The sequence below is a fragment of the Microtus pennsylvanicus genome, chromosome 14 (genome assembly GCF_037038515.1).
Source record: "Microtus pennsylvanicus isolate mMicPen1 chromosome 14, mMicPen1.hap1, whole genome shotgun sequence".
NCBI classification, from domain to species: Eukaryota; Metazoa; Chordata; class Mammalia; order Rodentia; family Cricetidae; genus Microtus; species Microtus pennsylvanicus.
In genome coordinates, this window is record NC_134592.1 from 15,492,733 (window position 1) to 15,509,599 (window position 16,867).

At 41.6% G+C, this 16,867-nt stretch overlaps 1 protein-coding gene across 3 annotated transcripts in view; it reads left to right on the plus strand.

Moving 5' to 3' along the window:
• The window catches only part of Btbd7 (BTB domain containing 7), an 85,732-nt gene extending 69,726 nt beyond the window's left edge, over window positions 1–16,006 (plus strand). For 2 of the 3 annotated variants that reach the window (XM_075948760.1, XM_075948761.1), the window contains exons 8-11: window positions 2,597–2,786; window positions 6,038–6,216; window positions 8,520–8,969; window positions 10,869–16,006. In XM_075948760.1, coding sequence (XP_075804875.1) covers window positions 2,597–2,786; window positions 6,038–6,216; window positions 8,520–8,969; window positions 10,869–11,684 — 1,635 coding nt within the window. In that variant the 3' untranslated portion in view covers window positions 11,685–16,006. Of the gene's footprint in view, window positions 1–2,596; window positions 2,787–6,037; window positions 6,217–8,519; window positions 8,970–10,868 lie in introns of those variants that run through there. The other variant, XM_075948762.1, reaches the window with a different exon arrangement.
• The last annotated feature ends 861 nt before the right edge of the window (window positions 16,007–16,867 follow it).

Consider the following 16,867-nt stretch of genomic DNA (forward strand, 5'->3'; position numbering starts at 1 on the left):
TTGAGTTCAGTTTGGTTTTAGGGTAAACATTTAAGACTAAGTTTCAAGCTTGTCAGTAAATAGCAAGCCCTGTGTGTACTTTAACAGAGAGAACTCTCCAAGAAAATATAATAATGGAAAAATAACATACTAAGTTTTATTAGGTGTATTCACAGATAACATTGGTGTGGAGTTTGAAAATCTCATAGAGTCTCAGAAATCAACAAGATTTTGTGTTTTGGCTTTGGTTTGGTTTGGTTTGGTTTTTGAGACAGAGTATCATGTTTGTATTCTCTGACTAGCCTCTAACTTGCCTCTGTCTCCAAAGTGCTAGAGTTAAAGGTGTACACTATTATACCTGGCAAAAAGCAGACACAACCAGTGCCCTTCACCCACCCAACCACACATGCATAATGTACATGTGGGCACATGTACTGTAGCCCATGTCAGAGGGCAGCTTTGTGAAGTCAGTTACTCTCTTTCCACCTTTACAAGGGTTCCAGGGAATGAAACTAATTGAATGGTCAACATTGTAAGCAAATCTAAAACGGTAGAAAGGCCCCTTTGCTGGGTCTGGCCTTTTTGGAATAAGTGCACCCCTTGATGTTGCACATGCAGTAGCTATCTAGTCTCTCTTCTGCTCCAAGACTGCACTTAGCAGCACTGGGCCCGTGCCTAAGAAGAGCTCTTCCTCAGTAAATGGGGAATGTGTTCATATATTATTTGATCCATTCTGCAGTTTAGTGAGATAAATGCCCCAGAACTTACTTAACAATATTGGTCTTATTTATAGATCTTTTAAGTAGCAATAATTTTTTATGAGCTATATATCCCCCTTTGTAACAGGGTCTCATTGTCTAACCCTGGCTGCTCTGGAAATCACTATGTAGACCAAGCTGGTCTAGAACTCACAGAGACCTGCCTGCCCCTGTAGCCCAAGTACTAGGATTAAAAATGTTGTCTTAGGGGGCTAGAAAGATGGTTCAGAGGTTGAGAGCACTGGTTGCTCTTCCAGAGGTCCTGAGTTCTATTCCCAGCAACTACATGGTAGCTCACAACAATCTGTAATGAGATCTGGTGTTTTCTTCTGGCCTGCAGACATACATGCAGGCAGAACACTATGAACATAATAAATAAATAAACCTTCAAACAAAAACAGATGCTATCTTAGGGTTTCTATTGCTATGAAGAAACATGACCACAGCAACTCTTGTAAAGGAAAACATTTAATTGAGGTGGCAGCTTACAATTTCAGAGGTTTAGTCCATTATAATTATGGCAGGGAGCAGCACGGTAGCGTGCAGGCAGACATGGTACTGGAGAAGGAACTGCTACATGTTGATATGCAGGCAACAGGAAGTAGACTATCTCACTGGGTATGGCTCAGACATATATGAGACCTCAAAACTTGCCTCCACAGTGACATACTTCCTCCAACAAGGCCACACTTCCTAATAACGCCACTCCCTATGAGCTTATGGGGGCCAGTTACATTCAAACTACCACAGATGTATATCATACTGTTTGGCCTAAAAATCAGTATTTTGTATTTTGAGCATTTTTTGTTGCATCTGATACTTAGTATATGTAAACACTGTTTATGATTTGTATATAGTTTATTTCTGGCCAATTTTTATAGTCAAACTTTTTTTTTTTAATATTTATTTATTATGTATACAATATTATGTGTGTATGCCTAAAGGCCAGAAGAGGGCGCCAGACCTCTTTACAGATGGTTGTGAGCCACCATGTGGTTGCTGGGAATTGAACTCAGGACCTTTGGAAGAGCAGGCAATGCTCTTAACCACTGAGCCATCTCTCCAGCCCCCTATAGTCAAACTTTTTAGAAATTATCTTTTCGCCAGGCAGTGGTGGCGCACACTTTTAATCCCAACACTTGGAATGCAAAAGCAGGCGGATCTCTGTAAGTGGAAAAATGTATCTTTTTTTTTTTTAAAGACTATTGGCCAGGCTGTGGTGGCACACGCCTTTAATCCCAGCACTCAGGAAGCAGAGGCAAGTGGATCTCTATGAGTTCGAGGCTACCCTGGTCTACAAGAGCTAGTGCCAGGACAGGCTCCAAAACCACAGAGAAACCCTGTCTTGGGGAAAAAAAAAAAAGACTTATTATATATGCAGGCCAGAAGAAGGCACCAGATCTCATTACAAATGGTTGTGAGCCACTATGTGGTTGCTGGGAATTGAACTCAGGACCTCTGGAAAAACAGTCAATGTTCTTAACCTCTGAGCCATCTCTCCAGCCCCTGTGAAAAAAGTATCTTTTTAAGATACTCAAAGAGGGGCACTTAATTCTGTTCACTACCAATTTAAACATTATGAGAAATGATAATTTCATTCCTTTTTTTTTTTTTTGATTTTTCGAGACAGGGTTTTTCCGTAGCTTTTGGTTCCTGTCCTGGAACTAGCTCTTGTAGACCAGGCTGGCCTCGAACTCACAAGATCCGCCTGCCTCTGCCTCCCGAGTGCTGGGATTAAAGGCTTGTGCCACCACTGCCCTGCTAATTTCATTCCTTTTTATATGATGATGATAACCTTGCTGCAAGTGTGATCTCACCTTAGTAAAGGTTGACCAGCTAGCTCCTTTTCAATGTTCCAGTCAGTGCTGGATGAGATGATGGTGGAACAAACAGATCTGGTGAGACTCCGAATGGTTCGAATGTCCAACGTTCCAGACACACTTTACATGGTCAGCAATGCCATGCCACAGTGCTGCCACATGATCAGCCACCAGCAGATGAGCAGTAACCAATCAAGCCCTCCATCAGTTGTAGCCAATGAAATTCCAGGTAAGGCAGTACCTTTTTATTTCTTTGTATAATTGCTGTTCTAACCCTCTTACATATGCTAATTCTTCCCACATTTCAGTACTCTTTGTGCGTTGTTCCTGTCCCTGTGGGGCAGAATCATTCCTCTTAAGAACTGATTTAGAGGAATTCAGACTTTTTTTCTGTTATACAAGAGCCTTTTCAAGGCAGGCATGATGGCACACACTGTCATCCTAGAAACCATGAGGGAAAGAAAAGCAAGAAGATCCTGACCTACATAATGAACCGCTTACTTAAAAGCAAAAACCTTCAAGAGGTGATGTAGTCTGCCCTGTCCTCCTCCCAAATGCAGTCACAGTTAGCTCCTTGAGATCCAGTTTCACCACATCCAGGATTGCTGGAATTCTGGTTTATGATTGACCATAGCTTGATTTATAACTGTCGTGTTCAAAAAGAGTGATAATTAGTGGTCAGACACTTAACTTCCAGCCCTTACCAGTTGCCATTGCAGGATTTAAAATAAATTCAACAAACTGTGGCATTATAAATAGCACCAATCATTTCTGCTTAGGAAAGATGACTGACACAGTGGTAGAACTTTTCATCAAATACACAGTATTTTAACTGTTAGCGTTTGTCAGTTGTTACCATATTTGGCTACTCTATATTTACTTATGTATACATTTGGTAACATTGTGGAGAGAGTTTTTTAGACTCTTCTACAATTTGAAGGTTTGCTACCATGAGTGATGCTTTCTTTTTTCTTTATGTTTTTCCTTTAGAAGCTAGATCAGACTGTTCTTGTACTCAGAGAGATACACCTGCCTCTATCTCCCAAGTTTTAGGATTAAAGACCTGTGCCACTATACCCAGCCTGTAGTGCTTTCTTTAAAGTTGAGTCAATACAGATACATACAAGCATAACTTCATTTTAGAATATAACCTCAAGCTGGGCAATGGTGGCACATGCCTTTAATCCCAGCACTTGGGAGGCAGAGACAGGTAAATCTCTGTGAGTTCGAGGACAGCTAAGGCTACACAGAGAAACCTTGTCTCAAAAAACCGAAAAAAGAATTTAACCTCAAAATCCCAAAAAAGTCACAGTATGATTAGGAAAAGTCAACCTGTCTCTCCCATTTAGCTAATGAAACATAGCCTACCAAGGTTTTGTTTGTTTTTCCTGTCCTTTCCCTACATACTATGAAAGGCTATGCAACTTATTGAAGAAGACTATCTAACTGTGTCACTTATGTATATGACTTTAGACAGAACATTAGTTTTCTCATCTTCGGAATACAGATAATGCCTCCTCTCTAGTGTCATTGTGAGGATTTAAAGAAGTGTCACAACTATATTAATAGGAGTCTGCCTGGTTCAAAGTAAGCACTCATTCTAGCAGTTAATGTCATGATCTGTAGGCTTCATCACCTATTTGCCTCAGCTCAGGTTCCTAACTCACAGCTACTTAGTGTTCACACAACAAATGTGTGTGTTGATACCCAAGATGAAAGAGCATAGATATATTCCAGTGAAACTACACTCAGGATAGCTCCAGGCTGTTTGTTTTCTCCTGTTGTGTTTTGGATTTTTTTTGTTGTTATTTTGTTTTTCAAGATAAGAGTTTCTTTCTGTCACAGCCCTGTCTGTCCTGGAATTCTCTTTGTAGTCCAGGCTGGCCTCAAAGTCACAGAGTTTGAGGCCAGTCTGGTCTACAGAGTTAAGTTCCAGGACAGGCAGAACTACACAGAGAAACCCTGTAATGAAAAACCAAAAATTTAAAAAAAAAAAATCAAAGCCACAGAAATCTACCTGTCTTCCAAGTGCTAGTATTAAAGGTGTGCACTATTACCACACCTTGCCTGTTGTCATAGTTAGGCTTACTGTTGCTGTGATGAACACCACAACCAAAAACAACTAGGGGAGGAAAGGGTTTATCTGGCTTACACTTCCACATCACTGTTCATCACTCAAGGAAGTCAGGATAGGAACTCAAAACAGGGCAGGCACCTGGATGCAGGAGCTGACACGGGCCATGGAGGGGTGCTGCTTACTGACTTTCTCCCCGTGGCTTGCTCAACCTGGCTTTCTATGGAACTCAGAATCATCAGCCCAGGAATGCAACCACCACAGTAAGGTAGACCCTCCCCCATTCAGTCACTGATTAAGAAAATACCCTACAGACAAGCCAACAGCCTGGTGTTATGGAGGCATTTCCTCAATTGAGGTTCCCTCCTCTCCAGTGACTCTAGCTTGTGTTAGGTTGATATAAAACTACCTAGCACACTTGTGTTAGGTAGTTTCAAAGTGCTGGTCAGAGTCACAGCTCTTGTCCTGTTATCCCCCTGTATACATGACTATCTGGTATACACAGAATGTGCACAAATGGTTCACCTGTCATCTGTCAGTATTCTTACGGTTTGCACCCTTGAGCACTGAGTCTCCTGTCAAGCCAACTGTGGTGTCCTGCTATCTCTCACTTGCATATGGTATATGCACCTGATGTCTGCTCAGAAAGTTTCCCTGCTTTCTTTGCCTGCTTAATTTCCAGAGCACTCATTTGTCAAGATTCTGCTTGTCTTAAGAAGCCTTCCCCCTGCCCTCAGTCAAGCCTGGTGCTGCTTCCTACACTGTATTTGCTTACTTAACTTACAGTAATGAAAGCCAGAATTTTTTGAGAATAGAGTTCACACCTTTTATTCTGTAACCCTGAATGCTCAAATTCAGCCCCTGCCTAGTATGTAGTCAGAACTCAAAACAATTGATGATTTGTTTGTGGTGCTGGGAATTGAAGTTAGGCAAGCACTGTCTCACCGAGCTGCATCTCAGCCTTAATGGTGAATATATTTGATATACCCTCACCTTCTGAAAAGAGTAGGTACAAGTAAAGTAGTTTGGTTTTTTGTTTTTGTCTGGTCGGGTTTTCTCTCTGTAGCCCTGGCTGTTTTAGAACTCTTTATGTAGAACAAGCTGGCCTTGAGTTAGAGAACCACCTGCCTCTGCTTCCTGAGTGCTGGGACATACCAGTAAAGTTTTATTTGAGCTCTGGCCAAAAATGATACAACTCAGGAGCTGTGTAGTATAATCAAGAACTTTTGGGGCATAGAGAAATTTTAACACCTCGTAAAATAATTGAAGACATATAAATTGAACATTCCCAAGAAATTAAAATACTATCTTTAAAAAGTGAGAAGATTCTGCTATAGCATGTTTCTCCTTGGGCTTGGTGGGTAGTCTTGTATAGCTCAGGAATTGTCCTGTCTTTCTCCTTCTAGTTCCTCGTCTCCTCATTATGAAAGACATGGTGAGGCGCCTGCAGGAACTGCGGCACACGGAGCAGGTGCAGAGAGCCTATGCACTGAACTGCGGGGAGGGCGCCACCGTCAGCTATGAAATCCAAATCCGAGTGCTGAGAGAATTTGGTCTTGCAGATGCTGCTGCAGAGCTCTTGCAGGTAGAACGTAATACTGAAGGGGAAGAGGGAGCCTTGAATGTCAGGTGTGTCACCTGAGCTGCTTTTTCTTCCTACTTGTTCTTTTGCTGCCTCTGGTGTCTGTAATAGCCTGCAGGTTTCTCCTGGTAAGAGGCAGTGTGGTAGAGCAACCTGAGCAGAGTGAAGTGAAGATAGAATGTGCTATAAAGCACCAATGTATCTGGGGCGGAATAAGCATCTAATAGGTGGCTACTACAGAATTGTATCTCAGTGGAGATTGAAGAGGAATAGAAAACTCCAGACCTCACTGCTCACTCTTTGGTTACTGGATTTCCAGTTTGACTCTGTTATACTTACAGGTCTTCCAAGTGTCTTGTTTCTTCTCTCTTTTCCCTTAGAAGTTGTTTTCAAACACAAGCCTAGCCAGGCAGTGGTGGCACACACCTTTAATCCCAGCACTTGGGAGGCAGAAGCAAGTGGATCTCTGAGTTTGAGGCCAGTCTGATTTACAGAGCAAGTTCCAGGATGGTCAGGGCTACACAGAGAAACCCTGTCTGAGGCGGAGGGAGGGGAGGAAAGGAGCTGGGGTGGGAGGGCACAAGCCTGAGACTCATGGAACAAGTGCCTCTATTTATTTTTTTTAACCTAGCAAGAAAAAACAAGCCCTCATTTCTAGTAATTAGATACAAAAGCAGTAATAGTTTTAGTTAAACTAAGGCTTGTAGAATAGTCTAATGATGAAAATATCTAAAAGATAACTATAAATAAATTTCATCTAGTTAGTGATGCAAACTTTCTTACCACCAAATACCATTAACCTTGATTGACTCTTGCAAATGGTTACTGTGGCATGGTTCCCTTTGGCAAGCAAATAATTTAGGTCTTTCTTTACTATTATTTCCGTCAGTAAGGCTACACAGTATGATATTTAACTTTTTTAATTTTTTTGAGATTATAATATAGTATCATTCCTCCCTGCCCCACCCCTCCCATGTATCCTCCTCCTTGCTGTCTTTCAAATTAATAACCTCTCTTTAACTATTATTGGGGGTGTGTATGTATGTGTATGTATGTATTCCTGACTTTGTAAATACAACCTGCTCAGTGTATATCGTGTTGCTTGTGTGTATATTTCCAGGACTGTTTAGTATTGAATAGCCAGTTGCTGTGCCCTTCCCTGGAGAACAGTATTTCTCCCACTTTCCTATTGTTGCCAATAGTTCCTTGTTTATGGCTAAGACCTTGAAAGCTTCCCCCTTCAATGTTAGTAGTATATTGGTGTTTTCCTTGTTAGGATCATTTCTATTCCATTTGCCATTTTAAATTGTATCTTCTGGCGTATGCTTTCTTTTTTAAAGTATCTTAATCTCATAAATTATGTAGAAATTTTCTCTATCATTATCTTAATCTAACTCACTAATACATAATAGGAAAGAATGATATTCTATATTTATTTCAAATAGATACTTAGATGTTATATCAGAAACTTTCTAGAAATATCCCTCCTTGTTTTTTGTTTGTTTTACACATACACACTGCCCGCTGCCCCCCTCTCCCAGATAAGGTTTCTCTGTGTCACAACTGCAACACTGGCTGCAACTCCCTTTTGTAGATCAGGCTGACATTGAACTCACAGAGATCCACCTGCCTCCCGCTCTGAGTGCTGGGATTATTAGAGTATGAGCCACCACTGCCCAGCCCCATCCTTAGTTTTTATGTTAATCTTATTTTTCTTTTTTTAGCAGTGGCACATTTGAATTGTTTTACTCCTGGTGTTTGATTTTTGTCACAGGATCTTATTAAAGCTGACTGATCTGCATATGTGCCTGCTGGAATATTCAGTAGAGCGGCTTTGGCTGTGCTGCCTTGGCTGCACTCTAGTCCTTTGTATGCTCAGTAAGGTCCATTTTTCCTGTGTTCGAGACCAGCCTGGAGCTAGTTCCAGGACAGGCTCCAAGACCACAGAGAAACCCTGTCTCGGGGGGGGGGGGGGGGGTCCATTTTTCCTTTGGGCTTCTGACATAGAAAACCATGTTAAGCTTTTCACTTCTGCTAAAAGTTGTCTTTGTTTTTAATACCTGGCTTAACTCAACCTGTAAATTTCCATTTAATGACTACTAATAAAGGTACAAACCTAAAACCAGATGAAGTGGCACACACATTTAATCCCAGAACTTGGAATACTGAGGCAGAAGTCAGGAGTTTAAGAACAGTCAGGCAGTGGTACACACCTATAATCCCAATAATAGGGAGGGTGAGATATGAAGCTCAAGGGCAGCCTAGGCTAAAATTCTAACTTTTTTTTTTTTTTAATTCTTTCTTAGAATCCTCACAAGTTCTTTCCTGATGAACGTTTTGGGGATGAAAGTCCGCTCTTGACAATGAGACAGCCTGGGAGATGTCGTGTTAACAGTACCCCTACAGCAGAAACCATGTTTACAGACCTGGACTCTTTTGTGGCCTTCCATCCACCTTTGCCCCCTCCTCCCCCTCCATACCACCCTCCAGCTACCCCAATCCATAACCAGCTCAAGACAGGCTGGAAACCAAGGCCTCCCAGTCATCACCCTTCTCGTTCATTCTCTTACCCCTGCAATCATTCACTGTTTCACTCCAGAACAGCTCCCAAACCTGGCCCCACCCCAGTCTATTTGCCAGGTGTTAAAGTAGCACCTCCCGATTGTACCAACACCACAGGCCTGGGAAGACAGACGGTTGCTGCTGCAGCAGCTGCTGCTGCCACTTCATCAGCAATAATATCTGAGAAGCAAGTGGTAAGTCTACACTTAGATAACTTTTTCTAAAACAAAGGCATAAGCCTTTAGGAGCTGTTCCTCCAGCTCCAGGGACCCTGCTGGGACTTAGCAACACCCACAAGTGTTACTGACTGGAAGCATTCCCTCCAGGGAATGGAAAGGAGAACAAGCACAAATAGGACCTACCTGGGGTGGCTTCCTGATCACTGCCAAGTGAATGTAGTACAGTGATTGAGCAGTGCACATGTATATCCCAGTGTCTGATCCTCTATGCAAGCACTTATGTAGCATCCTCTGTTCGCCTAAGCACTGTGACTGATAAAAGTCCTCATGCATGTCTCCACCTCCAGCCACCTAATCCATCAGATCCATTTTACTCAGTGTTGGTTGCTAGGGCAAGTAGGTGGTAGTTGAGAGAGGGTTTTTCATCTGAGCTTTGAGTTTCTAGAGTTTAGACTTCCTTTTTATGTAATAGATTTGAGAAAAATAACAATGGCTTCTAGTTCTTAGTATTCTATCATGTGCTGTCAGCAGCGTTTGGTAGAGAAAAATAAAATAGCCTCATTGTTGAGTGTTGAGCTAGTATATACCTTGAGTCAGATTATTATCCTTTCCCCTTCTGGGCCCTTCCTTTCCAATGGCCAAGCCTTACAGTTACAGAAGTTCTATTTTATATTAAGTACAATTCGCTTTAAAGGCTATTTATTAATATATTCACTCATACATTCCTAAATATAGTAGAAAAAATGTAAATGCCCAAATTTTTAATAATAGAAGCTAGGTGGCCCACCCACAGGGTTAGGGTTGCTTGAATTTCAGGAGTTTTGAGGTAGAAAGATGGGTTCAACGTAGAAAATTAAAAAGCTGGGTATAATGGCATGGCTGTAATCCCTGTGCATAAGAAGCAAAGAATGAGGATTGCTGCAAATCTCAGGCCAGCCAGGGCCACATAGTAAAACCCTCTCTCAAAGAACCAAACTGGTGATGTGAGGTAGGTAGCTGTGCATTTTAGTCTTCTTGTGCATGCGTAAAGACCGAAATTGGGTCGGGCATTGCTGGCACACGCCTTTAATCTCAGCACTCGGGAGACAAAGCAGGCTGATCTCTGTGAGTTCGAGGCCAGCCTGGTCTACAGGAGCTAGTTCCAGGACAGGTTTCAAAGCAACACAGAAATCCTGTCTCAAAAAAACAAACAGCAACAACAAGTTGGTTGGGGGTTTTTTTGTTTGTTTTTATTTTTTTTTTACATGGATCATTGTTTTACTTGCATATAGTCTGTGTATCACATGCATGCCTGGTGTCAATGAAGGTAAGGAGAGGGTGTTGGATCCCCCGGAACTGGAATTACAGTTCCACTATGTAGATGCTGGGAATGGAACCCAGGCCCTCTGGAAGAGCAGACAGTGCTCTTAACCACTGAGCCATCTCTCCAACACCAGACCTGTGTTTAGATCACCAGAGCCCACATAAAAGCCTGGAGGACGTGATAGCCCACTTCTAATTCCAGTCTCAGAAGGTTAAAAAGGGATTCCCCAGAGTAAGATGGCTAGCCAGATTAGCCATTATCTCAGAATGGGATAAGATGATGGAGAAAGAAGAGAGGTGGGGGAAACCTAGTAGGAGAATAAATAAATTATATCTCACCAATACAGGAAAATGTTATATGGTAATCAAGTAATCTCAATTAAGTGACGTAATTGTATGTACATCAAATTTTGAGATTAGTACAGATTCATAGGTACAAAGATGGAAAGCTACATAATGCTAACAGCAATAACCTCTATACAGAAGTGTAGTGGTTTATATTGTTCTTATGCACGTATAATTTTGTTTAATTATACTTCGTAATCTTCAAATGATTGAAAAGAAATGTGTTATTTTTTTCTTTTTTATCATTCCCATTTGTTTCTGTTTCAGTGTACACAGCCTGTGCTGAATGATTTGATGCCAGATATCGCCATGGGGGTGTCTACACTGTCACTCAAGGACAGGAGGCTCCCAGAGCTTGCTGCAGACACAGAATTATGTCAGCCAGCTGAAGCAGGACCAGGGCCTCCCCAGAATCTCTCATGTATTCCACAGAGACATACACACACGTCTCGAAAAAAACATCCACTAGAACAGAAAGCAGATGGTAGAGAAAATCAGCAGGAATACCCAGATCTCTATGACTTCTCAAATGCTGCCTGCAGACCTTCCACTCCTGCTCCTGGCAGGCGCACTCCTTCCCCTTCACATGGTAGATATTTTGGTCCAGACTTGTACAGCCACAATAAGGCATCACCAAATGGCTTAAAGTCAGCTTACCTACCTGGTCAGACCTCTCCGAAAAAACAGGAAGACGCTAGGAGAGAATATCCACTTTCTCCCGATGGGCATCTCCACAAGCAGAAGAGTGAACCAATACGCTTGGATGTTGTTGAGCAGCCTCCCCAGAGGTCAGACTTTCCTTCAGCAGCCTCAGAAAATGCTGGCAATGGTGCAGCTCATGTCAGGGCACGAACTACAGTGGAAACAGACTTGACTTTTGGGCTGACACCTAACAGACCTCCTTCCCATTCTGCATGTAGCTCTGAAGCTCTAGAAGATCGATCTAGTAGAAGACTGACAGACAGTGAGTCCTTGAGCCACGGAGCTCAGAGAAACACAGATCTGGAAAGGGATGATTCCATAAGCAGAGGAAGGAGGTCACCGAGCAAGCCAGACTTTCTCTACAAAAAGTCTGCCCTCTGAAAGCAGCTTCGAGTCTGTGCCTGAGATGTGAAACATCCTGTTTTATGATGTAACCCAACAACTTACCGGTTTATCGATGCCAGCTCAGTCTCACATTTTATTCTAGTTTCTATGTGTATATATGTTTATTATACATGGCATGAGGGTTACTTTGAATGCTGCATCCGTCTCTTTTGTGTGTAACAGTTGTGTGGGAAGCATCTTAAAGAGAAAGCAAGCTGGCGCTTTCTTCTTCTTTCAGATGACTAAATTTTTTTGCACTTGTACATTTGTTTTATTTGTATTGATTTTATAACAGTGTGTTAAACTTTATTGCCACATTTAAAGGACTGTATTTTCATACTTTTTTGCATTTTATCTATCATCTACCAGTTTCCACGTGCATTGGATTGCACACTAAGATGTATTTTCTTACAAAATAGTTGTGTTTATTTTTTAATTATAGAAATTCCAAAGAACAGCACATCAAACGCTCCTCTCTCTTTCGGTGATTGTTTCAGTTCAGAAATCTTCCTACTCAGTCTCCATAAATCTAATGTCATTCTTTTTTTATAAGTCATGAAAGCCAATCTTCATTCCCCACAGCAGGAGTCCAGTCCAGGTCTTAAAATTTTTAGGTCCAGCAAAGAACAGGAAGGAGAAAAGCCTTGATACCCAGTCTGTGGCTAATGTGTAATCATAGTGCAGACATTGTCAGGGCCCTTGTAGATTCTGGAGTAGAGTTACTCATTCCAAAAGGTCTAAGAAAATTAGACCTTAGTATTAGAAAACAGTAGAGCTGGGCTTGGATATGGACATGCACACCTGTAATCCCAGCACTTGGGGGGGGGGGCAGCAGATCAGATGTTCAAGGTCATCTTGGGTTACAAATGAACTGAAGACTAGGCTATGTGAGCCCCTGCCTCAAAAAAAAAAGTAGTGGAGATGATGATGTGTGCACACAGAGCACACTGATGGGCCTGGCTCTTCATGTGACTCACTGTGCTTGGGGAAGTGACTGCCTTTGGTTGTCTTGCATTTTGTGGAAAACAAACAAAACCAAAAGGGCTTCGGTCTTATGTATGTCATTTGGTATTTGTAAGCATACATTTTTTTTTAATGTTTTCAAAGTATGTCTGGATTTTTGGTATCATATTCAAAGTTGTATGATGCATAGTACTTTACCACCAAAAAACTATTTTGTTTTCAGTAAAACACTACATGTCCTACTTGAACTCCACCGGAGGTGCTGGTTTGGCATTTTCTGAATTACTGAGCACATGGGGATTTTCACAGTCCTTTCTCTTGGAAGGGTAGTATGTGAGCTAAGGACTGCTTTTGGATTTGTCTTATTTTGTTCTTTCTTACTCTCCGATGTAAATATATTGTTATTTAAGTTTTTAATCACTTAGGCATCATTTGGACATTCACTTTGTATTTTTATAAACACACACAGCCGTAGCACTTAGAAGAAAAGAAACTTCCTGAACATTCTTTGTGGAGAAGGAATTTGGGAACATCTTTTCTGTGTGTGTACATACAATTAGGAATCATTCACACTCGAAAACTATGCAGGGCTAGGGAGCACAAGCTACCGTATAAATGAATTACACGCACTTTGAAGTAAGTAGGTTTCTATTAGGTATTGGCAACTCTGATCTCTCCTGAAACTGTAGTTTCTCATATGGTCTTTTCCCACTTTACCCTGTGGATATACACTCAGGAATGATCTGACACTTAAACAGTCCTAACAATAGATAATCTCACAGATGGGAAGGTGCCCATCTCTGTATACCCCGGCAATCGCTGCCACTAGTTCTGTTGCCTGGCTAGTTAGCTGCTGCTGGTGCATCCGCTGACTGTGGCTGACCCTGGTGATGGAATCCTGAGCTCAAGGCTTGCACAGGGCAGGCACATCTGCTCTAAGGTGGGCTTACATCGCCTTTAAGGCTCTTCTTTCCTAAAGTCAGAAACCCACAGGGCTCACTTTTTAAGAGTTGGTGTCTTTTGAAGCACAGTATCAGATAGCAGAAGCAAAAAGCAATTCTGTTCTGTTCCTCCCCTGTGTGTCTGGGACCTATTGACAGGAATTAATTTATACGGTTTGGGATTTTTCCAGATCAGACTGTATTGTGCAGATAACTGCAGAGAGAAACAAGCGCACCTAAAGCTTTCTCACCTCTTGACAGGTTTTGTTTTTCTACATTTTAGGACCATTTGTATCACACTTCATTTTCCTGAAAATTCATTAAATGTGCTTTCCTATCCACACTTGTAATTATAAAAAATTAGTAGATACTGTTCATAGTATTATTTAATTTATAATGTTTGTTTTTAGTGACTTAGTAAATTACCTGGCCAAACTGTGTGCATACAGGAAAATCTTGCTTTAATCTGTGGGATTGTGGAATGGTGTGACTTTCAGAAGATAAACAAATGTGGTTTTGTGTGTGATAGGATAGGTGTTAGTGGGATGTTAGACTCTGTGCCTCTGGCTGTGAACTCATCTATGAAGTTTTTTTTAATGCTGTACTTAAAAATGTGAAGTCTGGGTAGGGTCAGTCTCAGAAAAGAAGGTATTTATGTATTATAAAACAATAGGCCACAGGAACTGGCATTTTTCTTAGTATAGAAATTTATTAAGAACCAAAATCCTAGATCTCCTTTTGAGGCCAGGGACAATCAGGCCATTTGGACAATCACCATTCCAGTCCCTCTGAGTGCTGAGGCTGGAGTACCACTGCTTAGGTTCTCAAAATGCTGTTGATCCTTTTCTTGTATTTTTGTTTTAGTTCTGAAATTTTGAAAAATAACTTACATTTAAAGTCGCCTATTGCTCATAAGGAGAAAAATTAAAATCATCTAAAACATAAATCCTAATATACCATCTCCCTTTTACACCCCCATTGACTTTATTTCTGAGTGTCATCCCTAGGTCCAAGCTGGCCTAGTGTTTTAGTGACATATTGAGCTTTTAGGGCTTACTGGATTAATTATATTTGTCTTTCTGTACCTCTTACGAACTAAACCTAATTCTTGATTTCTGCTTCCTCATTGGCTGTCCTCTGGCTTTAGGGCTTTTTGTTTTGTTTTGAACATTTATCATTGCATCATCTTTCCTTGCTTGTTGAAGTTGACACAACCCTTGTACATTGGATGAAGCTGATGCTACAGCACGCAATGGAAGCCGGTGAATGCCGTGTGGCGCCAGCTGGGCCGAAGCTGACCTCTCAGGTGCTTTCTCTGGAGTTGAGGATCAACACTCCCAGTGTCTACAGCAAAGGAGATTTGACTTCATAGTACTGAACTTGCCTTTTAAGGGAAAAATACATTTCACGAAATTTGCATAAGGCCATTGTTTTACAGTGATAAGGCATCCATGTGTTTCTTAGGGCTGAGTTAAGCTCTTTGTAGTCAATAGACTATTATTGCCGCAGTGATGGGTGCTATTCCCGGGTCTGCAGTGGTTCACAATGTCTACCATGTAGTTACTTTCAAGCCTCATTCAGATAATCTTGCTAAGAGCTATTCTGCACGCCCTAGAGGTGTTTTACTATCTTCTCTCAACACTGCTGTGTGAATAGTGCTCTGTAAAGTGTGTTATTTTGTCCCATCAGTTGTACTAGTTTTCGTGTGGTTATTGTCTGAGCAAGTCTTTTGATTTTGTTTTCCCTAAAAAATATATATCCATGACTGTACCAATCTTCCATATTCAGAATATTATAATGCTGCAGCCATTTCTATAGAATGACTGTTTGCAAGTTTGTGTCTTGGAAATATCTCCTACTTGTGTGTTTATGTGAGCTCTGAGATCAGATAAGCTCTGGAAGAGACCTCGGGTGAACCTGCACATGACTGCAGGTTCTCTGGGTAGGCCCCAGGGAATTCTGCTCTTAGGTGGGACGGCTGAAAGCCCAAGGTTCCTGAGCTCCTCTTGCCATGTATGTGCCACATCTGGCCTCCACCACCGAGTTTCTTGTGGTTGTGCTGTTAATGGTAGAGTCAAGTGCCTTCAATACTAAAGGCTCAGAAATCTTTCTTAAACTGATTTCATGTCCTATGCAAGTGTTTTCTACAACCTGCATAACCAGTACTTTGTAAGACTTGTTTACGCTTCAATTGTACATAGTGTTTTTTAAAGAAATATATAGTATTTTTATTTAGGTACCTCCAAACTTGAACTCGTCTGTGTGAAGCATTGTAAACGATACATTTCTCTTTTGAGTACCATCACAATTGTACAGAGGTTTTCACTGGTTCTATTTTTCTACTGTTACTGATAAGCATGTAACACTGACTATCCTACATATAGTTGGCATTTCAAATAAATGGCTTGTATAGAACCTGTGGAGTTGGACCTAGTCTGTTCTAGCAGTACAACATGCAATCTTTTTTTAATAATTTAACTTTATTTTATGTGCATTGGTGTGAAAGTATCAGATCCCCTGGGACTGGAGTTACAGACACATGTAAGCTGCCATGGGGGGGGGGGGGTGCTGGGAATTGAACCTAGGTCCTCTGGAAGAACAACCAGTGCTCTTAACCACTGAGTCATCTCTCCAGCCCCCAGCATGTAGTCTTTATCTACAGATGTGGTTGTGCCCCTTGAGGGTAGAATCTGGAGGTTTTCTTGATTTTCTATCTCATGATTTCAAATTTTCAGAAACATCTTGATGGTGGTAGTTGTTTCCTTGGAAAGTATTTTGATTCATCAAGCTTACTTATATTTCACCCAGGACATTTTTTGAGAGACTTCATTGTACAAATTGGAGCAGTGATCTGAAGAGGAAGTTCCACCCATGTGTACCAGGCACCTGGAGTAGGATCAAGACATAACTTTGACATTTTAACTTCCGGGATGGGAAGACTTGGCAGAGTGACCTTTAGAAAAATAGAAGACTATTGCTAGGACCAGGGGAACCAAAGCAGGGCTGAGGAGGGTGGAGCCTGGGGGTGGCAAGGGCTGTGCACACATGAGGGCTCGGGACTCCACCTTACCCTTCTTGGACAGGCAAAAGGTTTTGAGATTGGCCCTAATGCCTGTTTCAAATGTCAAAGTTGCCACAAGCTTTAGCAGAAGATGGAGATGGGGGGAGGGAGGGGTTTTAGCCAGACTTTCCAACAGTGGGAGAGGCTCAGGAATACTGCAGAGACCAACTGAGAGGGTTCAGGTACAAAGGTTGCAGTGTTTTGTGATTTGGTAA